Source organism: Lolium rigidum, chromosome 1 (assembly GCF_022539505.1).
Source record: "Lolium rigidum isolate FL_2022 chromosome 1, APGP_CSIRO_Lrig_0.1, whole genome shotgun sequence".
NCBI lineage: Eukaryota > Viridiplantae > Streptophyta > Magnoliopsida > Poales > Poaceae > Lolium > Lolium rigidum.
This window is the reverse complement of record NC_061508.1, coordinates 55,157,754-55,182,706: the sequence shown is the minus strand read 5'-3', so window position 1 is coordinate 55,182,706 and position 24,953 is coordinate 55,157,754. Positions and strand designations below refer to the sequence as shown.

Here is a 24,953-nt window from a genome sequence, read left to right as displayed (position 1 = left end):
GGGGAGGACGAAAATTGTCAACCGAGTACAAAAAAAGAGAGCAACTTAATCGTGATAGAAGGCAAATTTCAAGTAATATGGTCACGGTGAAAGGCAATTTATAAGCATTGATAAACAATATTATAAGCAACTTAATCAAGGTGGAGGGCAAATTAAAGTTGTTATATGCAACTTTGTCACGGTGTAGGCAAAATGCAGGTTCTATCTAAAAAAGGTCTACCTAGACACAAATCACAAAAAAGGTTGTAGCCTATTTTTGAAATTCCTGCCAATCCACGGGTCTTCAAGCAAAATACCGAGCATAGCTTGCCACATCAAGTTATACATTTGGAGAATTACCTATCATTCATGCTACATTGTTCATTTCTATAAGCTTTGGGGAAGAAGGGAAATATGTCGGATTATTTTACCAAGCAGAGTTGATTTGCAGGCAGTTTGTCCAAAGCAATGCTATTGTACATATACTCCATCTTTGGTCACGAGAAATCTTGATTTTTGTGGTTTAGCAGCAAGCGTGCAGATTAATCTTTGTTTTGGAGAAGGTATTTCCTGAAGGGTTCAACGGCCCAATGTATTCCGCAACATGCAGTTTAGGGTGTATTGCAATCCGAGAAGATCGCCTGTCGGGCTAGCTAGCTTGTTGAATTGGGGAAGAAACTAAACTTGCTTTCGTTTCTTTCATCCAGCATACCGGAGCATAGCTTGCGACATCAAGTTATACGTCTGGATAATTACCTATCATTCACGCCACATGGTTCATTTCTATAAACTTTGCGGAAGCATGGAAACAAGTCCAATTATTTTACCATGCGAGCTGATTTGCTGGCAGTTTTACCAAACCAATGCAATTGTTCATGTACTCCACCTTTGGCCACGAGAAATTTTGATTTTTTTGGTTTAGCATATGAAGTTTTTTACTCAAAAACACAAGGGGTCCATGAGTCCTGGTTTGAAATAATAATATCCAAAAAGCAGAGTGTAAAGGTACAATCTGATGTACATGTAAATGCTACCACGGAGTCTGATGTAATGTGAGTGCTACCACGGAGTATCACTCTTTCGATTTTGAACTGGTTCGACTTGGAAATGGTCCAAGTTTTATTTAAATACACAATTAGTGTCCATGATCCAATACAATTAGTTTTATTTAAATACACAATTAGTAGCATCTCAAAAAGGATGTAACTGATTTATCTAAAGTTGGATTTGTCTAAAAAGGATGTAGCAGATTTATCTCAAACTTTAGATAAATCTGCTACATCCTTTTGAGACAATTAGTGTCCATGATCCAATACAGGAAGGTTTGGTCGTACCCGAAACATAGTATCGTCATTGCTGGGCATGGCATCCCAAACCTCGCTGCCGACGAGGAACACATTCATAGCCTTACATACTGGCACAACTCACACTCGACGCCACCCCCCCCCCCCCCAATTTAGCGGCTTTGGCATTGCCAACGCTGCTTTCCGAAACTGCCACCATGCCAGGAGTTAGTTGTGCCCTCGCTGACACGAGCGGAGTCAGTCTCGCAACTTTGTTGAACTAGTTTCTTTTCACCGTTCCTAAATTGCCTGCAATATTTGTCAAATGTTGTAAGCCCCTTGGCACGTAGGAAACTTCACAAAAGCGGGTACGGAATTTTAAAACGGCAGTAGGTAATTTAACATTAACAACGACATTAATATTTGTCAGTGGTGTAGGCCCCCTTACAGCAGTGATGGGTATAAACTTCATGACAACACGATGCAATGCATCTGTAGGCAACTCCAAAACAGCATAGGCAACCTCACATCACAGGTAGGCAACTTCGCAGCACCACGAGGCAACTTCACATAAGCATGAAGCAAGTTCAGTGTTACGGTTGGCAACTACCTATCAGCGGTAGGCAGCTTTATAACAACGACAAGCAACTTCACACCAGTAGTAGGCAACTTTCACAGCCGCGAAAGGGAACTTGACAATTTGGTAACAATTTTTTGCTAGGAAAAATTACAACTAAGGTATATTCTACGCAACTTCTCAATAACAACGGAAGTCCAGAGTGACACTAGGGAAAGTCTGAACAGGTGCTCGGGGAACTCCAGCGCGGGACTCGTGGAAAGTCTAGAGCATATGGGGGAGTTTCACAACGAATCCATCCGATCATATGTTCCTGCGGGTGGGGACCTCGAGTCCGAGGGGTGGCATACATTGGCGCAGGGAGGACGAAAATTGTCAACCAGTACAAAAAAAGAGAGCAACTTAATCGTGATAGAAGGCAAATTTCAAGTAATATGGTCACGGTGAAAGGCAATTTATAAGCATTGATAAACAATATTATAAGCAACTTAATCAAGGTGGAGGGCAAATTAAAGTTGTTATATGCAACTTTGTCACGGTGTAGGCAAAATGCAGGTTCTATCTAAAAAAGGTCTACCTAGACACAAATCACAAAAAAGGTTGTAGCCTATTTTTGAAATTCCTGCCAATCCACGGGTCTTCAAGCAAAATAACAAAGAGATAATCTCCTTTGACCTTTTCTCCATAAAACTGCCGCATGGGAGTTGTTTTGGATACCGGTTTGATAATTTTCTCAGAGGGGGCTGGGATTGCCGGTAACCATGGTTACCGGTGGTAACCACTTAAATACCGCACGAGATCTGAAACCAAAATTTGAATTCAAATGTTGAGAAAATTTGAATTTAGTTGGTTACCGCCTACCAAGGTCAGAACGCGAGGAGGGAGCGTGAGGGTTCAGCTGCGATGGGGTGAGATCGAGCAAGTGTGTAGGGTTCAACTGCACGTTTTTGGGCTAAGCCCAAATTCAAACCGGGCCGTATTTTTTTGGCCGAGAAGCCCATTTACCGGAGGGGGCTGGGAAATGTGGTAACCGGCCGGTAACCTCGGTAAATTAACCGGTAACCAAAACCTTGTGGCCACCGACTCCATCCTGTGATGGGTCATTGTCGAATGGAGCCGGCCGCTTCAGGAAGAAGCACCACGCAGGTGTCGCGACACTGCCTCGGGTAGGCGGACGCAGGGATCCGCTCCGGTGAAGAGACGCCGCCAAGGACGGTTCCTGGGCTGCGCGCGTCGCGGGGAATATGGACTCTGGAGCACGCCAACGAAGGGAACCGGAGGCATGGATGCGAGGCTGCGGCTGGCGATGCGCGGGAGGAAGTGCACCATGGCTACGCGGGAGCACCATCCGGAAGGAAATCGGGGAGAGAAGCAAGGTTAGGGAGACGGTGAAGGGTTGACGACGCGGGTAGGTTCTTCTGGAGGAGCCGGTTTCGTTGTTTAGCGCGTGCGCTCGAGACGCCGATTGAGCGCAGCTGCGCTCGGAAGATTTCGGGTAAAAATAGTTGTATTTTAAGCTTTTTGTACTACTCCCTCAGATACAAAATATGTATTCGTGACTCAGTATAAACTTTGTAATAGTCTAGTTAACGGGAGTGATGTTTTGGCACATGGGAGCATATGCTCCCTTTATTTTGAAATACATGTTAGACACATTTTAAAATGTCAAAAAAATTGAAACAAAAATTTCGCACGTACATCTTCATGTGCTACGCGCTCACAAAGTCGTTTCATGAAAAATCGACATGCCATGTGACGTGTGTAAAAAAGACAAAATTCGGTGCTGAAACAAAGACTTGTCACAAGATAAATTTTCTCTTTTTCGCTTAGGCTACAAAAAATATCATTTTTTCGTGAAACTTGACGAACACACATATATTATGGAGATGTACATGTAAATTTTTTTGTCAAAATTTTTTAATACTTGGAAATATGTTTTTATGGTAGAGGGATCATACGCACCCGGGAGCCGAATTGAGTTTCTGTCTAATTAACTTAGTACAATTTTTTTAAAAAAACTTAATTACTAAAGAAGTCGAATCAAGCTAACTCACTAGTTGACCGTTTTAGGAGTCCAACCGAACTGGCTCAGCTCGCTCGAATTCTAGGTCTAGTAGACTACCCACAATGAGAGTATCATAGCTAGTATCATGCATCACATGCATGCAAAAAGCTGATGTGTCACATTAATAAATGAAGAAAAAGATGGTAGTACTAGTATCATAGGTAGATACTGTATCATAGCACGTAGAACTAGAAAAATTAATGTCAAATCAATTTTGTACACACTTTTGCATTGAGATTCTACAAATCACTAAATATAATTAACGTATGATACTACTATATGATACTATGCATTGTAAAGATAGTATCACACACTAGTATTATATGCATGATACTACTGTATGATACTCCCCATTGTGAGAGGATCCCCGAATGAACTCGGGAACATAACAAAAAACGAAGCTAGAGTTTACATCCGAGCCACAGGGTGAGTCAATACTTGAGAGCTCGTATACAGTTGCTGCTATTTAAATGTCCCTAACCTGGCGACTCACCCAGAAAACACAAAAGCACCATCACTAGCTACATTGCCAAGACAAGATGGCCTCTTCCCCGTCGCCGGCCTCCGCCATCTCCGGTGACGCGCCGCCGCGCGTGGTGGAGGACTGCCTCGGCATGGTCCAGCTCCTCAGCGACGGCACCGTGCAGCGGGCCGTGGCCCCCCTCGTCCTCCCCGGTACGCCGTCGCAGACCACGTCCCCTGTCCCGTGGAAGGGGGTCACCTACGACGAGACCCGCAACCTGCGCCTGCGCATGTACACCCCGTCCACCGACGCGGGCAAGAAGCTGCCGGTGCTGGTCTACTTCCACGGCGGCGGCTTCTGCGGGGGCAGTTTCGCCATGCCCAGCTTCCACGACGCCTGCCTCCGCCTCGCCACCGAGCTCCCCGCCGTCGTGCTCTCCGTCGACTACCGCCTCGCGCCAGAGCACCGCCTGCCCGCGGCACTCGAGGACGTCGACGCCCTCTTCTCCTGGCTGCGCGGCCAAGCCACGTGCCTCCTCGAGGGATCGGCTGACCTCGGCCGCGTGTTCGTGTCGGGCGACTCGGCGGGCGCGAACATCGCGCACCACGTGGCCGTCCGCGTGGGATCGGGCGCGCTGGACGCCGGCCCTGTCCGGATCGCCGGGTACGTGCTCCTCTGGCCGTACTTCGGGGGCGAGCGGAGGACGGCGTCCGAGGCGGCGTGCCCGGGCGACGTGTTCCTGACGCTGGCGCTGTACGACCAGATGTGGAGGCTGGCGCTGCCGGCGGGCGCGAGCAGGGACCACCCGGCGGCGAACCCGTTCGGCCCGGAGAGCCCCTCGCTGGACGGCGTGGACCTCCCGCCGGTGCTCGTCGCGGTAGGCGGCGGCGACATGCTTCTGGACCGGAGCGCGGACTACGTCGCTCGGCTCAAGGCCGCGGGGAAACGCGCGGAGCTGGTGGAGTTTGCAGGGCAGGGCCACGGGTTCTCGGTGTTCGAGCCACATGGCGAGGCGGCGGGTGAGCTGGTCCGCGTCGTGCGCCGCTTCGTGCTCAGCGCGCCGCCCAACTGATCGGTGCTCGCGTTGCTTGTTTGGCGCGGCTCGTGTATGTCGTCGTCTTGTGAGCTGGGACGGGTTTGTCATTTTTTTTTTGAAATTGCTTTTGTCATTTTCTCATCAACGGTCAAGTAGTAATAAAGCTATGAAATGAATTCGTGATATACTAATATTTAACGCACTAAAGGTTTGTGCTTCTCTGGCCGTATGTGTTTTTTTTTTTGAATTATAGTTGGACTGTTCAAAACTACACAACGGGACTGTTCAAAACTAGCTGTTGCAGATCCCGCTGGACCTGGTGATGAGATGCTTTAGTCAGCTACTACAAAACTCTTGCGTTTTAGCCCCAGGTCCTTCACCTCTTAAACCCAAAAGGGTTCCTGGCCAAACTTCTATATATTTAGAGGAAAAATGTCACTCTAGTCCAGATCTCAGTCATACCGAGTACTATAAAAAAAAAAGGGTGAAACTAAGAGGCATTAATTGAATGTGATTTGCAGGAACATGTGAAGAATGATTAAGAGACTTCTATTTGTGAGATAATAATTAGATATTCTTGTTGTATTGCTCATGTTTCTTCTCATATGAAGCATTTGGACATGCTCTACATCGTAGGAGTTGTAGCCGTAGTTCAGGTTTGCTACCTTCTCTTGATTTATTTTGTTGTAACATATGAATATATGTGAGCCGAGGAAAGGCATCACTCCTGACTACTCCTAAGAGCATCCAATAATAGGACCTTGATTTTCGGCATGCTTGTCCGAAGGGGATACGAGCTAGCAAATATGCCCTGGTCACCACACTACTAGGAAAAGGCTTATAGCCGCACTTATTACCGCCGGCGAATTTGGGTCCAAGTGGCCGGCGGTAACGCCTTTCAGGCCCACCTCGCGTTACCGCTGGCGAATTTGTTTGGGGGCGCCAGGGCTAACCCATTTATCGCCGGCGAATTGGAACAACAGGTGCCAGGGATGTGGTGGGCCGCGAGCCACATAATAGGTCTCCTCTTACCGCTGGCGAAAACGGGACACGTTCGCCGGGGGTTCACCCTCTACCGTCGGCGAGTACGGGCCACGCGCGCCAGGAGAACTTGGGCTACCTGGGCTGGAAAATACCTCCTGCCCCCGTTCACACCCACCCACCCACACGGAACACAATCCCTCGTCTTATCCCTTCTCCTCATGATCCCCTTTCTCTCACACGCGCATGCGCTGCCGCCGGTGGAATCAATCCCCAAAATCCAGCCACCGCAAACCTCCACCCCCCGCCCACCGTCGACCCAGCCAACATCGTCCGACGCAACACCGTTACCCCCAGCGAATAGGCTAGGTGCCGGCGGTAACAAATACCGCTGGCGAATCGGAGAACGTGCCGGCGATAAGTTGGAGTTACCACCGGTGAATCCGAAGACGCCGGCGCTAAGCGCTTACGAGGTGATCGCCGGCGGTAAACCTTTTCAGGTCGCCGGCGGTAAGCCTTTTCCTAGTAGTGCCACGTTGCTGCGCAGACGCGCGGAGCTCAGGATTGATATATGTTCACATTGTCACTATGTAAGGATTCTGCGTGTGGCGTATTGTAGTACTATATGTTTGCTTACGAAACATGTGGCTCCACCCTGTTTGATGACTGTTCACAGACGTGGTGTAGAGAAATAATAACTTGACTCCAACCAAGTCTTAGAATAATATTTGGGTTGGAAGGTGCCTATGAAGCACCATTTGCATTTGCCAATCCTTTAACATGTGCTATATTTTTTCCTTCTACAAGTGTGAATAATTATAAAAACCGTATAATGGTATAAAGCACACTCTGCAATATACAAAGATGTAGAACTAACTAAAAGCTTCACCCACCATGCAGCCGGTATCTGAAAGACGTGTGTATCGCATGCTTCTAATCTCTCGTGCAAACTAATCCTGTGTCCCCACCATTTTCTCCCTCAGTTGATGCTGCGCCACGTTCCACACCCCTCACTCTCCACCCTCCAGCAGTATTTATAACCGGCTTTCGGCAGTCTAAGATCTGGAGAAACTCATCAAACGCCATCACAGTCGCTACGTTTTCGCGCTCCAAAGAGCTCAGTGATTCCTTTTGAGTTTGAGAAATGGGAAGGAGATGCCACGCCGTCGCGGCGCTGTGTATAGCCTACATTGTCGCCGCCGCTGTTGCCGCCGCGACAAGGGTCTCTCGCCCGGCGGCACCGTTGCAGCAGCGCCGTCGGAAGCGAGCACCATGGGCAAGATGGCCAGTTCAGGCGGAGCAACTTATCACCACGTGTGGCCGGTATGTAATGGTAGAATTAAGAAGCCCTTCTGTTTTTGTTTTGTGTTTGCCCAGTTTGGTCGACTATGTCATTCTTGCTAATGACATGTCCAAGCACTGGTGGAAAAACAGGCTTCCGGGAAGCCCCATAAGTCGCGAAGGTAAAGGAACCGCGACTAATGGGGCCTTTAGTCGCGGTTCGTGTGGCGAACCGCGACCAAAGGCTCCGGGCCCGGGCGCACGGTGGCCAGCTGGTGCACGTGGGGGCTTTAGTCGCGGTTGGCCAGCCCAACCGCGACTAAAGGTGCTCGAAGGCCTTTAGTCGCGGTTGGCCGGGCCAACCGGGACTAAAGCCCCTCCCCTATATATACCCATCCAGCAGCCAACACTTAGCCATTTGGAGCCATTCTCTTCACAAACTTCACAAGTGAGTGTTAGGTTTGCTTTTGGTTCCTCTTATGCACATAAGGTGTTTGATGAAATGCCCCAAGAGCATGAAACAAACATGATATGAAGTGTTGGAGTCACACTTGAGCTTTCTCATTTATTTTTTCCTCCTCGATCGCGGTTAGCAACTTGAACCTTTGATGTGTCATTGATAAAATATGCATGTGTGTGTAGTTCATTGTTTAATTTATATTGTTTGTAGCTAGTTAGTTTAACAAATGCATGATGGTTAATTATATATTTTATATTATAATAATGCAGATGAATCGGCAATGGATGTACGGTAACCGACTCTCCGACGAGTTCAGTACGGGTTTGAAAGATTTCCTCGTAGTGGCTAATGCGAACAAGCAGGGGGGTTTTGTTATCTCGTCCATGTGTTAAGTGTAAGAATCAGAAGGGTTACTCTTCCTCAAGAGATGTTCACATGCACCTGCTTCGGCACGGTTTCATGCCAAGCTATAATTGTTGGACCAAGCATGGAGAAAGAGGGGTTATAATGGAAGAAGATGAAGAAGGGGATGATTTCAATGATGAAAGTTATCTTTCTCATTTCGGTGATACTTTCATGGAGGATGCTGAAGGTGAAGGGGAAGGTGAAGAAGAGGCACGTGATGATCCCGTTGATGATCTTGGTCGGACCATTGCCGATGCACGGAGACGCTGCGAAACTGAAAAAGAGAGGGAGAATTTGGATCGCATGTTAGAGGATCACAGGAAGGCGCTGTACCCCGGATGCGATGATGGTCTGAAAAAGCTGGGCTGCACACTGGATTTGCTGAGATGGAAGGCACAGGCAGGTGTAGCTGACTCGGCATTTGAAAACTTGCTGAAAATGTTGAAGAATATGTTTCCAAAGAATAACGAGTTGCCCGCCACTACGTACGAAGCAAAGAAGGTTGTCTGCCCTCTAGGTTTAGAGGTTCCGAAGATACATGCATGCATCAACGACCGCATCCTCTACCGCGGTGAATACGAGAATTTGAATGAATGCCCGGTATGCACCGCATTGCGTTATAAGATCGGAGGCGATGACCCCGGTGACGATGTTGAGGGCCGTAAACCCAGGAAGAGGGTTCCCGCCAAGGTGATGTGGTATGCTCCTATAATACCACGGTTGAAACGTCTGTTCAGGAACAAAGAGCATGACAAGTTGTTGCGATGGCACAAAGAGGACCGTAAGTCGGACGGGGAGTTGAGACACCCCGCAGATGGAACGCAATGGAGAAAGATCGACAGAGAGTTCAAAGATTTTGCAGCTGACGCAAGGAACATAAGATTTGGTCTAAGTACGGATGGCATGAATCCTTTTGGCGAGCAGAGCTCCAGCCATAGCACCTGGCCCGTGACTCTATGCATCTACAACCTTCCTCCTTGGTTGTGCATGAAGCGGAAGTTCATTATGATGCCGGTGCTCATCCAAGGTCCGAAGCAACCCGACAACGACATCGATGTGTACCTAAGGCCATTAGTTGATGAGCTTTTACAGCTGTGGGGCAGACTCGGTGTCCGTGTGTGGGATGAGCACAAAGAAGAGGAATTTGACCTACGAGCGTTGCTTTTCGTAACCATCAACGATTGGCCTGCTCTTAGTAACCTTTCGGGACCGTCAAATAAGGGATACAATGCATGCACGCACCGCTTACATGAGACTCGAAAGTGAACATTTGCCAAATTGTAAGAAGAACGTGTACCTTGGGCATCGTCGATTTCTTCCGAAAGGTCATCCAAGAAGAAAGAAAGGCAAGCATTACAACGGCAAGGCAGATCACCGGCCGAAGCCTCGCGGAACACACTCGGTGCTCGAGGTATTTGATATGGTCAAGGATTTGAAAGTCATCTTTGGAAAGGGTCCTGGCGGACAATCGGTTCCGAAGGGAGCCGACGGGCACGTAGCCATGTGGAAGAAGAAATCTATATTCGGGAGCTAGAATATTGGAAAGTCCTAGAAGTCCGCTCTGCAATCGACGTGATGCACGTTACGAAGAATATTTGCGTGAACATCCTAAGCTTCTTGGGCGTGTATGGGAAGTCAAATGATACAAAGGAAGCACGGCAGGACCAAGCAAAGTTTGAAAGACCCCGATGACCGAGCATCCGGAACGGTTTCAAGGTCGTGCCGCCTACGCTCCGACCAAAGAAGAGAAGGTCATCTTTTTTGAATGCCCGAGCAGTATGAAGGTCCCGTCGAGATTCTCGTCCAATATAAAGGGAATAATAAACACGGCGGAGAAAAAGTTCCAAAACCTGAAGTCTCACGACCGCCACGTGATTATGACGCAATTGCTTCCGATTGCTTTGAGGGGCTCCTGCCGGAAAATGTTCGAGTACCCATTGTGAAGCTATGTGCATTCCTCAATGCAATCTCTCGAAGGTAATCAATCCGAAGTTCTACCACGGTTACGGAACGATGTGGTCCAATGTCTTGTCGGTTTCGAGTTGGTGTTCCCGCCATCCTTCTTCAATATTATGACGCACCTCCTGGTTCACCTAGTCGATGAGATTTCCATTCTCGGTCCTGTATTTCTACACAATATGTTCCCCTTCGAGAGGTTCATGGGAGTATTAAAGAAATATGTTCGTAACCGTGCTAGGCCGAAGGAAGCATCGCCAAGGGCTATGGAAATGAGGAGGTAATTGAGTTTTGTGTTGACTTTGTTCCCGACCTTAAGCCGATTGGTCTTCCTCAATCGCGGCACGAGGGGAGACTAAGTGGAAAAGGCACGATCGGAAGGAAATCAACGATATGTATGGACGGCCATTCTCCGACCGAAGCACACCACACGGTTCCGACTAATTCCAGCTTGGTGGCTCCGTACTTTGAGAAACACAAGAATATTTTACGCTCGGACAACCCCGGGAAGCCCGAATCCTGGATTAGGAAGGCCCACATGGAGACTTTCGGCAGTTGGTTGAGAAAACATTTAATGAGTGACAATAAGGTTGTAGATCAGCCGTACATGTTGGCCAAGACACCATCTTCGACTATAACGACTTTCCAAGGGTACGAGATAAATGGGAATACATTTTACACGATCGCCCAAGATAAAAAGAGCACCAACCAAAACAGTGGTGTCCGCTTTGATGCAAAGCAACCGAGAATGGGCAAAAGGTCACATATTATGGTTACATAGAGGAGATATGGGAACTTGACTATGGACCCTCCTTTAGGGTCCCTTTGTTCCGGTGCAAATGGTTCAAGCTAACAGGAGGTGGGGTAAAGGTGGACCAGCAATACGGAATGACAATGGTGGATTTCAACAATCTTGGTTACCTTGACGAACCATTCGTCCTAGCGAAAGATGTCGCTCAGGTTTTCTATGTGAAGGACATGAGTAGCAAACCGAGGAAACGGAAAGATAAGAAAACGATCAGTACATCATGCGATGATCCAAAGCGCCACATTGTTCTTTCAGGGAAAAGAAACATCGTGGGAGTGGAGGACAAGACAGACATGTCGAAGATTATAATATGTTTGCTGAAATTCCGCCCTTCAAAGTGAACACCGACCCAAGCATTAAGTTAAATGATGAGGATGCTCCATGGATACGGCACAATCGTAAGCAAGCAGGGACACAAGGGAAGAAATGATGTGTAATAATTTATTATTGTACCAAACTTTGTTGAATGAATCATGTGAATTATATTACCCGTGATGTGTTTGGTGTCCATTTTCGAATGATTCAATTGACTCGAGATAGCACCGATGATACATGAAATTTGGAGTGACTAAGTCATACTCCTGCATACATGAAATTTGGAGTGACTAAGTCATACTCCCGCATACAGGAAATTTGGAGTGACTAAGTCATACTCCTGCATACATGAAATTTGGAGTGATTTAGTCATACTCCTGCCTAGGCGTATAATATGCATACTCGTAGTCTTCATAGCCGCCGCTGTTGTACTGGTAGTCGTCGCCTTCTAAGTTGTCGGCGTCGTCGTCGCTCGCTGCCGTCGTCGCTGTCGTCGGGCGGCGCTCGTGGCTCGAACCGAGGGTAGCGCAGGCGGGGGATATCGCCGGCCGTGATGTAGTCCATGACGCTCTGCGAGTCCGGCCGTACCACCATAGCCGACGGCCGGCCTCGTGGAAGTTTCCGGGAGGCGGACCGTCCTCCTCATACTCGGCGAGCGCCCTCTCACGCCGATTGATGAAGAAGGCATCCCAAGTATGCTGGTTATCGGGATGCCGGCCGGGATTCATCCGCTGCTCCGGCGTGAGGTCGAGGTAGTAGTGGTTCGTGATGGCCGCCCGGCGCGCAGTACTCGAGGGACGGGAGGGACCGGCACGCCGCCGGCGCTTAGGCTCCAGCCTGGCGAGGACGCGGTAGCCCGGAGGGCAAGGGTAGTTCGAGGCGCAAAGCTCCTCCACCTGCTGGTAGGTTAGAGTGGGTGCGGTGGAAGCCATGAGAGGGTGATGAGAGATTGTAGAGATGTGATAATGCTGGCCAAGCCGGGCTACCTATATGTAGTGACAAATGGCGGGAAAAATGGGAGCGGGAAGACAGGAGGCGGGAAGAAAGAGGCGGGGAGAAAGTGGCGGGAAGAAATTGGCGGGAAAAAATTGGCGGAAAGAAAGAGGCCGGAGAAATTGGCGGGAAGAAAGTGGCGGGAAGAAATTGGCGGGAAACAATTGGCGGGAAGAAATTTTTGACAATTTGTATTTTTAAAATTTTGAATTGAATTAGTTTTATTTTTCTGAATTTTTTGATATATTATTTGTATTTTTAAGATTTTGAATTGAATTAGTTTTATTTTTATGAATTTTTTGATATATTATATGTATTTTTAAAATTTTGAATTGAATTAGTTTTATTTTTCTGAATTTTTTGATATATTATTTGTATTTTTAAGATTTTGAATTGAATTAGTTTTATTTTCCTAATTTTTTTGATATAATATTTGTATTTTTAAGATTTTGAATTGAATTAGTTTTATTTTTCTGTTTTTTTGATATATTATTTGTATTTTAAAAAATTTGAAATGTATTAGTTTAATTTTTCTGAATTTATTGATATATTATTTGTATTTTTAAGATTTTTAAATGAATTAGTTTATTTTTTCCGAATTTTTTGATATATTATATGTATTTTTAACATTTTGATAAAGAAAAGAATTTTGAAAAACGCCTTTAGTCGCGGTTGGCCACACCAACCGCGACTAAAGGTTTTTTCCGCGGAAAGGAAATTCGGGCGAAAAAATGCCTTTGGTCGCGGTTGGTGTGGCCAACCGCGACTAAGGTCACCTTTAGTCGCGGTTGGCCACACCAACCGCGACCAAAGGCGCTTCCTATATAAAGGCGCGGCGCGAACCGCCGCGCCAGACTCTTCTTCTCCGCCAGATCTCTGCCGCGCGCGACCGTCGACCTCCGCCCCGCCCTGCGACGCCGCCGTCGACCGCCGCCGCCCGCCTGCGACGCCAACGCCGTCGACCGCCGCCCCGCCCTGCGACGCCGCAGCCCCGCCCTTCGACGCGCCGCCGCCCCGCTCGACGCCGCCGCCGTACGTACGTGTGCCCGCGCCGTGTGTGTATCTCTCCCGCGCATATGCGCGCCGCCGCCGCCGCCGTACGCCGTCCAGAGAGAGGGAGGGAGAGAAAACGACCGCCGCGCACGCCGCCGCCGCGCACGCGCCGCCGGCCGGAGGCGCGCGGCTGGCCGGCCGCCCGCCACATACGCCCGCCGGTTTTTTTTTTTGGAATGTTAACTGAAAATTGACTTAATAAAATTAACTTAATAAAAAATCTCTCTCTTTTTTAACTTAACATAAAATTAACTTAACTAAAATTTTGACTTAATAAACTTAAAACTTAACATATTATTATGACTTAATAAAATTTTGACTTAATATGACTTAAATTTTGACTTAATATGACTTAAAATTTTGACTTAATAAAATTTTAAGTTTTGACTTAATAAAATTTTGACGCACGAGACCGCGCCGTCTCTCGTTTGCCCAACCGGTTCACGTCGCCCTTTCCCCCTCGCCACGGCACTTGTCCGATGAATCCGCCGCGCGCGACACCCTCTCCCACCCCTTCCTCGCCCTCTCCTTTTGCCACCGCCCTTTCGCCACCGCCACCGCCCTTCTTCACTTAATTAATTTGTTTTGACTACATGTTTTCAGGACTGACATATGGCGGACGATAGAGGTGACCCGATTCTGGACAACTATGATCCGGACGCTGAAGAACATATCTTCGGCATCATAAAAGGCGATGTTATATATGTGCCGACCGGAGAAGAAGAAGATGATATCTCTTCTTATCTGAACCTTGAGGGTGAAGATGAAGGGCGCCGTCAGCAAGATGATGCCGAAGAAACGTCGATAAACGACGATCTTCGCTTGGAAGTAGCAACCACCTCCGGCGCCGAGGTATATATATATACATATTGAGCGTCCGGTGATACAACTAACCGATTTGAATAAATTAATGTGTGTGTACTAACGCGCGCGACTCTCTTTCTTATTTTAGCCCTCGGCCGGATCGTCGAAAAAATCGAGTACGTCGTCGTCAAAGCGTGGCGCAACCAAGACGATGAAACCAGGAGAAACATGCACCATCGATGTTGTCGACGAAGAAACCGGCAGGCCGCTGGAGCCCAAGCAAGAACGCCACCAAGTTTGTCGGCTAATGCGGAGCCGTTGTTAGAGACAACGTCTCGATCACCCGCCAGAGTGGAATGAGCCAAAGAAGGCACGTGTTGGTTTCACTTTTGTCGAACAGAGAGAAAAAAAGATTGCTTCAATAAGCTTATGGAACATTTCGTTCTACCTCCGGAATACCGCAAATACGATGAGGAGGGTAACAAGATTGCGGAAAACAAGAAGAGGCGCAAGCTAGTCAAACAGTTCGCTCTTTCTAGGATGGCCAACGCATTCCGGAAATACAAGCAAAATCTAGCCCATGACTTTGTCAACCAGGGCAAGACTCCGGATTTCAAAGGACAATATGAGAAACCGCAACATGATTGGCCAGAATTTGTGAAGCAAAAGAAATCGGAGCAGTTCCTTGAACTATCGAAAAAAATAAGGAAAATGCGGCCAAGAAGGAGTACAATCATAAAATGGGGCCAGGAGGGTATCGCTTTGGCAGCCTAAGTGGGAGAAGATGGAGAACGAGCCGAGGGCGCGAGGAATCCGTCCAGGTACGGAGGGATGGGACCCAAGGGCCAAAAGCTGGTGGTACGGGCATGGGGGATCGCCGAACCCGGAGACAGGGGAGTGTGTTTACCAGGGCAAAATAATTACACCCACCCAAAACCTTATTGAGGCAATGAGGGATGCTCAAGAGGGGAGGATCAGGTTCAACGGAGAGAACGACGCCCGACAAAAGCCCTCGGGAATCCCGAACACGGAGGACGTGTACGAGGCATGCCCGGGGACATTTCGTGGAAACTAGGGTTCCCCCGGAAAGATGACCCGTACGGTTACGAAGCCGTAAGAGAAAGATGGATTGGGATGCGGATGTTGTGGCGAAGTTGGTAACGGAAATGGATGTGATGAAGAAAACCGTGAGTGTACTAGTCGCCGAAAGAGATGCAGCTCGGGCGCAGCATGAAGATCATCCAATGGATCTCGGAAGCCGGCAGCGGAGAAGAAGCAGCGTGGCTTCCACGGAGGCCTCACCGGCTGGTGCACCGACGATCGAAATTACCGCACCGGAGCCTCAGCCGGTGGTCGAGGTTACCGCACCGGAGCCTCCTCGCTACCCCGTGGACGATATAAAGGAGATGAAAGCATGTCATCCGTATTATCCTATCGGGAACATGTCCATGAAGGTAGCCATCGGCGGTGCTTTACCACCTGGAGCACTCCACCACAACAACCCCATTCAAGATGGCTATGCTCGTGTCACGGTGGAGGAGATAGTCCAAGGGTTTGAGGACCTGGACATTGACATTGCTACACCTGAAGGGGTGAAAAGACTTGGAGATGTCAAGCGCCAGTTCATTCTATGGCATAAGAAATTTATCAAGTTTCCAGGCGAGGCGCCAACAAGTCCACCCCCGTACGGTGGTGGTGGTGGCGGTGGCGGTGACGGTGGCGGTGGCGGTGACGGTGGCGGTGGTGCTTCACCTAATACACCTCATTCACGTCAGCCGACGCCGCCCCCCAGTCCTCGTCCGGCGGGTGATCAGACACCGGTACCGCCCCCCAATCCACCTCCGGCGAAGAAGCAGAAGCAGTCCTTGGTTATTAACCCGGACCCTTACGTACCTAAGTCCACAAAGGTACCGGAGGTATCACTGAAGCCTCTCCCCAGGAGGTCTTGGGAAAGTAGTGCCGAGGAAGTCGAGGCGGGCGCGGCTGCTGATTTAGAGAAATGGAAGGCAAGCGTCCAGAAGAAAATAGAGGGCGAGCCCAAGCCGGTATATTCTCGCCAAGGAAAAGCAGTGGGCTAAGTCATTTTTGAACACACCGTCCCAAGCCGCGAAGAATCCGCTCGACGACTATTTACGTGAACTTCGTAGGCAAGCGCTCGCGTTCAAGAACAGGAAAGAGTTGGCGGAGAAGAAAGCCTTGAAGGACGAGGCCGAGTCAAAATTAGAAAGGGGGAAAGAAGTTGCCCAGCTCGGGGAACAAAGTAAACAATCGATCGCCCCGCTCATAGTGCAAGCCGCCGGTCCGGATGCCCCCGATATCATAGCAGCTGCGGCAGCACATGGATTGACTGTAGAAAGTGCCAGAAAACAAGCGGCCGACTTAGGTATCACTCTTCGTGCGGTGTTAGGCCTTGATGAGGCGCCAATGAAGGACGTAGTATTTACATATGTGAAGAATGGCCCTCTCATCGAGCCTCGCGCAGGAAGAGGATCTACCTCGACAAATGAAAGGTCTGCTAAATTGGTACAAGGGTTACATAAAACATGAAAACGCCAAAGACTATATCTATGCGGAAGTTAAATATGAGCATCACTTCAAACGTTACTGGGTACAAGTTCCTCTGAGTGAATTGTTCCAGCTGTTCAATCTGCGCGACCTCGACAAATCTATCATCAGTTGCTACGTTCTGTAAGTGATTTATTAATTTCTACCCCATCTCGTTCATTGCCTGCACTATATATATATATATATATATATATATTGTCCTAACTATCTTGTTGTGTACGCTATATATTATGCAGAATGAAGAAGCGGGAAATGCGAATAAGGAACATCCATGATGTTGGGTTCATTGACCCACACATCGTTAATTCATATGTGCTAGAACACCACCCCGCCGACGTGGAGGAAGACCTGTGGCGGTTTATTAGAAAACAGCAACGAAAAGTGATATTCTATTTCCTTACCATTTTGGGTGAGTGTTTCTGTCTTGAGCACATTCTCTTTTGTTTACTCCATGCATGGTATGTGGCTAATCGATGAGTTATGCATGATCTGTGCATGTATCGTGTCCGCAGGTTCCACTCGGATTCTTATGGTAATTAAAGTTCAGACCTCCTCGGTTCTCGTCCACGACTCTCCGAATATGGATCCGGCGCTTTGGGGCGACATGAGAAAAATGATGCAAAAGTAATTATTTTCATTCATTTGCGCTCTATATCGATCGGCCTATTTCGTTCATCATTTCCTAATATCAAGTAACTAATTAATAACTCTCTTGTTTATTTAATTTTCTTTGCCTCGTAGGGTTTGGAGACGGTTCGTAGATACCAAGGTCGGTGAATTCAAAAAAGAGCTACATTTTAAAATGGCGAGTGCCGACGATCGGGGATACTCAGCCACCGGGGACCAATCTATGTGGATACTATGTTTGTGAGAGGATCCGGAGATACCGCAATGAGCGGGACCGGACGTGTGAGAACAACATCCCGAGGAATAACCTCCGGAAGACGCTTAGTCCGAAGCTCGCTTCCGACCACTTCAAGAGGAACTAGCTGGATGGTTGGCGAGGGAAGTCATCGATCCTAGAGGAGAACACTATTACGATGACGTAGATCTTTATAGGCACCGGAATTTGTAACTAACTTGTTCAAAATTGTATATGGTCATCCGATATTGAATATATATTGTATATGGTCATCCGATATTGAATATATATTGTATATTACTCTTGAATTCTTTTTGGTTCTAATTTCAAATTTGTTTGAAATTGTACATTCATATGCATGTATGTATACAGTACCGTAGAATATGTGAAACTCCTTCAAAATTAAAACCCAAAAGAAATAAAATAATACAAATTAAAAAGAAACCAGATTTAGGGGGAGGGGGGCTAAACCCTAAACCCTGCGGAGGCCTTTAGTCGCGGTTGGCCGGAAGAACCGCGACTAAAGGTCCTCCGCCCTGGCGCTCGCCCTGAGGCCCACGTGGATGGGCCTTTAGTCGCGGTTCGTGAGGAACCGCGACTAAAGGGGGGGGCCTTTAGTCGCGCTACTTTGGTCGCGGTTGGGCCACCGCGACTAATGGCAGTTGCCAACCGCGACCAAAGCCTGTTTTTCCACCAGTGAAGCTACATGGTTCACGCAGTAGGGCTCTAATTGAAACTTGCCACCTTTCTTGAGTTGGCTCTGACGGCTATGTTTCCGTGTGAGCCAACTCAATAATGAGAACTGCAATTAATTTGGTGTGTTTTGTTGGTTTGTATTCTACGTAGCCCATGAAATTTGGATGGCGAATAGTGTTGGGGTCATTCGTTGGATTCATCGGGGCAGCGTTTGGCAGCGTCGGCGGAGTAGGTGGTGGTGGGATCTTCGTGCCGATGCTCACCTTGATCATGGGCTTCGATCCGAAGTCATCCACGGCGATGTCAAAATGTGAGGGTTCACTTCATTTACATACTAACTAATTTGTTTATAGTTTTACAAGTATCTTGTTCTTAATATTTGCACTGAATTTGCAATATATGCAATCTATCTATGCATGTCCATTTATCATGTTCTATTGTTCTTCTGCACAATATGGCATTATTTACTAGTCTACCCTCATTGGTAAATAGATAATCTTTTCGAAACTCATACGGTCTTCAGTTCTGTACCTTGGCTGTTACTTACTGAACATACATGTATGGAGTTTTTTTACTATGAAATAATTTTCCATGACAAATATAATGATGCATTTTAACTTAAGCAATCTATTTATTTACATATAATTAGTCAAAGTTAGAATTCTTTGACTGCACCCTTTCTTATAAGCAAGGTATTTACTGCAGTAAACAGTACTACTTGCTTTTCCAAAGAGAAACGGCAGGAAGTGCTCCTGCGTTTTTTTGGGGAGAGAGAGAGAGAGATCCCCCTTCCTTAAGAGTAGAAGCTTGTTCTGCAAGCATTCTAAAGTTTTCTTCTGTAATTTGAACTGCAAGATTCATCTGAATATGTTCCATCAATTAATTAACAAGATTTGCTCTTAATATCTGTCATAGAACAAAGAAAAAAAAGGGAAATCATCACAAAAGATCATACCTGTCAAAGATGAGTTAGTTTTATCATTGTTTCTGAGAATCTCTTCCGCAGGTATGATCACCGGGGCTGCTGTTTCAACCGTGTACTGCAACCTCAAGCTGAAACACCCAACTTTGGACATGCCAGTGATAGACTATGATCTAGCCCTGCTCATACAGCCCATGCTCATGCTGGGGGTCAGCATTGGAGTTATTTGCAATGTGATATTCCCTGACTGGCTTGTCACCGTTCTCTTGATCATCCTTTTTCTATGTGAGGTTCTCAAACTTGTCTTGAAACTGTGACAGTTAAGTCTTTTCTGGCTGTAGCTAACTTCAGAATGCATTTCCAACTTAAACTTCAGTTACCTCGAGTAAATCTTTTCTGAAGGGAGTTGAAACATGGAAGAAGGAGACACTCATAAAAAGGGTAATGCCTTTATTGGTATTTTTCATTAGATTTTCTTTGTCATTGCATATCCTTATGAGGATGCTAATAGGGTCCTTAATTTGCTAACTCATTTCAGGAGGCCGCCGCAAAACAAGCACAACCATCCAGTAAGAACGAATAAAGCTATTAACCATCATTCACAAAATACATTTTCTGATTAAAATACATAAAACTGTTGCTTATATTTTCTTGATTTACCAGGTGAAGAAGTTGTGTACACCCTTCCGCCTACCAAGACAAAAACCCGGTCAGATGAAGCGGTAAACTAAATGAAGAATATTTACATTCCTTAGCCGTAGTAAAAATCTTCTCAAGTACGTTGTATAAGATTTGATTTTGGTTGATAATGTAGGAATCCATCTGGAAGAACATTTACTGGAAGGAGTTTGCCCTTCTTGCCTTTGTTTGGGTAGCATTCCTTGGGCTTCAGGTCGCTAAGGTGAGAAAACAGTTACAGTTTCAAAATGTAGCATTACGACGTAACATTACATCTAGTACAATTACTCCTTTATTAAGAGTTTTAAAATGTAGCACGACATAACATTACATCTAGTTCCAAATGTAGCATTGTTTGGAGTATCTACTAGTACCGTTTAAGTTTTCAATGATCAGTTGCTTTATTAAGAGTTTTAGATGTGTCAACTTCCGTGCAATTATTCCTTTTGATGACACCCCTACATACATTGACAGGATTTACAGAGTAGTACAACTTTAACATTAATGTATGTCATTATAAATTTAGAGAACTGAAAAAACTTGTATGTCGTGAAATATTATTAAGTATTTTTGGATTTTTTATCCATAATGGTAGCTACGCATGGGGCAAGCACCGTTGGTTTTTGCAATCCTGAGAAACTGTAACACTGATAGAAAGTCTTTCTTATGTTGATTTTGATGTTCGCAGAACTACATGGCAATTTGCTCCCCGTGGTACTGGGTGTTGAGCTCACTCCAGGTATTTTGCTGCCTCTCTCTAACTCATTATTCAAATATATTGCCTACAAAACTGACACATAGTTACGAATTTGAGATTGTTATGGGATTCAGGAAAATTTCCATGCCACTGACTAAAATGCATGAACATATTATAATCAATTATAGCTTAGGAACTATTGTCCCATGGGTTGTAACCATTTGGAGCTGTTTGCAACGGGTGTAAAGTTTGGATCCTTATCCTGTTTGTCTTCAATTTATTTCGATTTGCAATTTTGCTTCGAGAAAAAAATACATGTTGCCAGCTTGCATCATCTGAAACTGAGATTCCCCCTACCAGTATTATCACCAGGCCCTGATTAGCACTGCTTAATTTTTTCCCAAGCGACCCCTCACTGGGTCGATTTTCATTACCGTCATACCGTGGAGATAACGAAAACGGCATACAACAGTTGTGTTCAGAAAGACGAAACTAAAGGGGGCGGGGGCGGGGGGGGGGGGGGGTCGCCGCCTACTGCTAGCGTTTACGGAAACAATTACAAGATAAACTGTTTTAAACCAACTAGACAAACGATAACATCAGAGGGAACCAGCCATATCGCTAGCCAAAACTAATATTATCACTGCTTAATATTACTATCATCTCGTGTTACACAAACACAGTCTCTTTACGTGTTCCATATGTGAGCAGATCCCGGTGTCAGTTGGGGTGACCATGTACCAAGCAGTAGGTCTGGCACAGGGAAAAAGGGTGATATCATCAAGGGTAAATAAGCAGGCAAACCTGAAAGCTCACCAACTACTGGTATACTGCTTCTTTGGCATCACTGCCGGTGTCCTTGCCGGTCTGCTTGGCGTTGGTGGGGGCACCGTCATGGGGCCTCTCTTCCTGGAGCTTGGTATCCATCCGCAGGTAAAATCTTTGTTTGTTCATGGAAAGAACACAATGCCTCAATCATGGTTTCTCACTCTTTAAACTGATGCAGGTCTCAAGTGCTACAGCCACCTTTGCAATGATGTTTTCGTCTTCCATAGCCGTAGTAGAATACTACCTCCTGAACCGGTTCCCTGTACCATATGGTACTGTCGATCTCTTTTTGTTTGGTTCTTTCTATGGTAATCATGGAGTAATAATTTCTTATCTGAATTTCCCGCAGCTCTCTTCTTCACCGGTGTGGCATTTTTTGCTGCGATTATTGGTCAGCGGGTTGCGAGGAAGGTGATCAATTTGTTAGGGCGGGCATCATTTATCATCTTCATATTGTCCTCTTTGATATTCGTCAGCGCGATTTCTCTAGGTAACAGTTTATCCCCCTTCGAGTAGCCTCGCTGCAACCATTCGCGGTGGGATATGGTGTCACACCAAACACACTCTTAAATCTGATGTCTGTAGGTGGAGTCGGCATCGCCAAAACGAGTCACAAGATGGCGCAGCACGAGTACATGGGATTCGACAGTTTTTGCAAATATGACGCATAGGAAGATGCAGCCTGCACGCATACAAGAACAATGTAATTAATCATGCAGTTTCAGTTGAACGGGAGGACGACGAGATCATTAATTCAACCAGTAACACCCAGTGTAGTCGATGATTAGATGGCATGTACTTCCAGATGGATATACAAATTTTGAAGCAATGCCTTTCTTGGTAGATAGATGCTCGTTCTGACTTTTGATAAACTAGCACAAGGGCCCTCGCAAATGCGAGGGAACCATCTTTAGTTTCCTGAGAGTAAAGTATTAAATGTATTATTCTATACTTTATTCTAAAATTCATATTATGTGATACAAAATAATACCCTTCCACGGCCACCGAAAATAATATTCAATGCAATCAGAAGTCCCCATTGCAAGGTAACACCTTTAATATTCAATTTGTGTCAATTGATTATCATGTGAATTTTTAATATTGGATATTTTTCTATAGCAAGGGATGTTTAACCTCCCTGATCAGTTGTGTACTTGCTTCAAGCATCAAATCGACCATTTGGTTCAAAATAATTTCAACAACGCAAGCTTGATTCAGGCCATATGGGTTATTATACTATTTATTCTCGCTGAAAAAGTTACTGCTTTCATGTCAACATTGGTGATATGGTTATGTTTCACTAAATGGTTTATTTGTTGTAACGACATGTCAATGGATGAACGATGAGGCGATTCAACATAATTTGCTACTATATTCCTCTTCGTCCGTCGTTATTTCCTCATATACCAAATGTGAAATAAATATTTTGAAGTCATTAGTGAAATAGTTAAATGCTAAAATCATTTTTATTAACTTCTTGTCAATGATATTTTATGTAATATAAAAACTAATTAAATGATAATTAGATTATTTCTAAGTTAAATCTATTCATTTGATGTTTTGTTAAAATCTAAATTTAATCCCATGAGTGAAATTTATATAGTAATTATGGATTTGCTAATTTTTATTATCATCTTGAACTTGACATAGGTACAAATCAAGTTGTATTCTCTATTGACCAGTTCCGCGGACTACTTGACCCATAACTTTAACCGGTGATTGAACTATTATATGCAGCGATCGATTTAATTTGCATAGCACACTTATATATAGTTGATGTTGTTCGCGTGTATGGGATGTTTCAATTTGTGGGTATTTGTTTCAATGATGACCACATCTCTAGTACAAATAAAAAAGTAAAAAAAAAAGGCTAGATGTGATCAAATAGGACTCACTGAGGTTGTAAAGATTCGGTGCATCGTTGGGGTGGAGGGAGCGATGCCCGGGCGAATAAATTTGCCTCAAATCCACTCCCATACCGGCGGCGACCTTTATGGCGGCGTCCTGGAGTTGATGGCATCGTGTGCTTGTCGATCCTTCAGATTGGCGGCTTGGTCTTCTCATATTTCTTCGGATCTAATGAGATCTATTTCTCGGCGTGTCACCGACGTTCATCGTTATCCACGACGGCGTTGGGGGTCGGGGCTAGATGATTCTTCTAGAGCGGAGATGTTGGTTCGAGGTAGTGGATATATCATTCTTCTCTGACTTCGTCGATGTGAGGCGGCGGATCCTGGTCCAAGATAGCACGGGGACGTCCCCGGTTGACGTGCCACATCAACATGTGCCTCGCTCCTTGCAACATGCCTGTTCATCGACTCACAAAGCCTGATTGGCGGCGACCTTTATGGAGGTGTCTTGGAGTTGATGGCATCGTTTGCTTGTCGATCCTTCAGAGCGGCGGCTTGGTCTTCTCGGCTTTCTTCGTATCTGACGAGATCTATTTCTCGGCATGTCGCCGACGTTCATCGTTATCCACAACGGCGTTGGATCTTTCAATGGTGGAGGCTTGGCTTCTCTTCTAGTGTCCATCTCGGCGGCGCTGGAATTGGGTGGCGGCCGCGGGCTACGGTAGTTGCTGGAAACCCTATGGATCATTTTGTATTTCTCGATCTTTTAGAATTTTATCTGCAAATTTCGGTTAATCATTTTATCTCGGTTTGTCTTTTAATTTTCACATGTGTTGCTTTAACTTGATTTTCAATTAATGAAATATATGATTGCTCTCAAAAAAAATATTTTTTTCAATGATGGTGTTCACCTCATGCACGTTTATGGGCAATACTAAAATTGATCGGTAGCCCATATTGACTCTTTTTCTTTGACACGTACGTACTCATATTTTCTTCCTCTAACCACGTCAATCTGTTCCTAAAATAGATACAGGGTGATACTTAGAAGACGTGCTCATTATGGACTCCCAATGCAAATGATTTGCACGTATATGCTCAACGTACGTGTCCAATCCGGACTCAACGGTCAAGCTCTGGCCGGTCTAAATTTGGTAACAAACTATGTTATTGTACGACTTCTATGTTCATATTTTAGACTTGTCACGTGTCTAAACTTTTTAGGTAACACATAGATCTATTAAATCTTAGCCGTTATCAGCAAAATCAACGGTATAATTATTTTTAGGCTATGTGGATTAATGTGGTGGCTCCGTTAAACATCTGTATTTTGCTTTTAGTAGATAATAGATAGATAGATTTAGAGAACGTTTTTTTCTTGGTTACTCATGTTACT

General features: G+C 45.9%; 1 protein-coding gene and 1 pseudogene across 1 annotated transcript; both read left to right on the top strand.

Annotated features, from left to right (window-relative positions):
• The first annotated feature begins 4,443 nt into the window (after positions 1-4,443).
• Positions 4,444-5,439, top strand: LOC124708067 (probable carboxylesterase 15). Its single transcript, XM_047239756.1, has one exon. It carries the CDS (start codon positions 4,444-4,446, stop codon positions 5,437-5,439), a length of 996 nt encoding a protein of 331 aa, XP_047095712.1.
• Positions 5,440-7,528: 2,089 nt separating this feature from the next.
• Positions 7,529-22,378, top strand: LOC124708058 (annotated as a pseudogene).
• Positions 22,379-24,953: the final 2,575 nt, after the last annotated feature.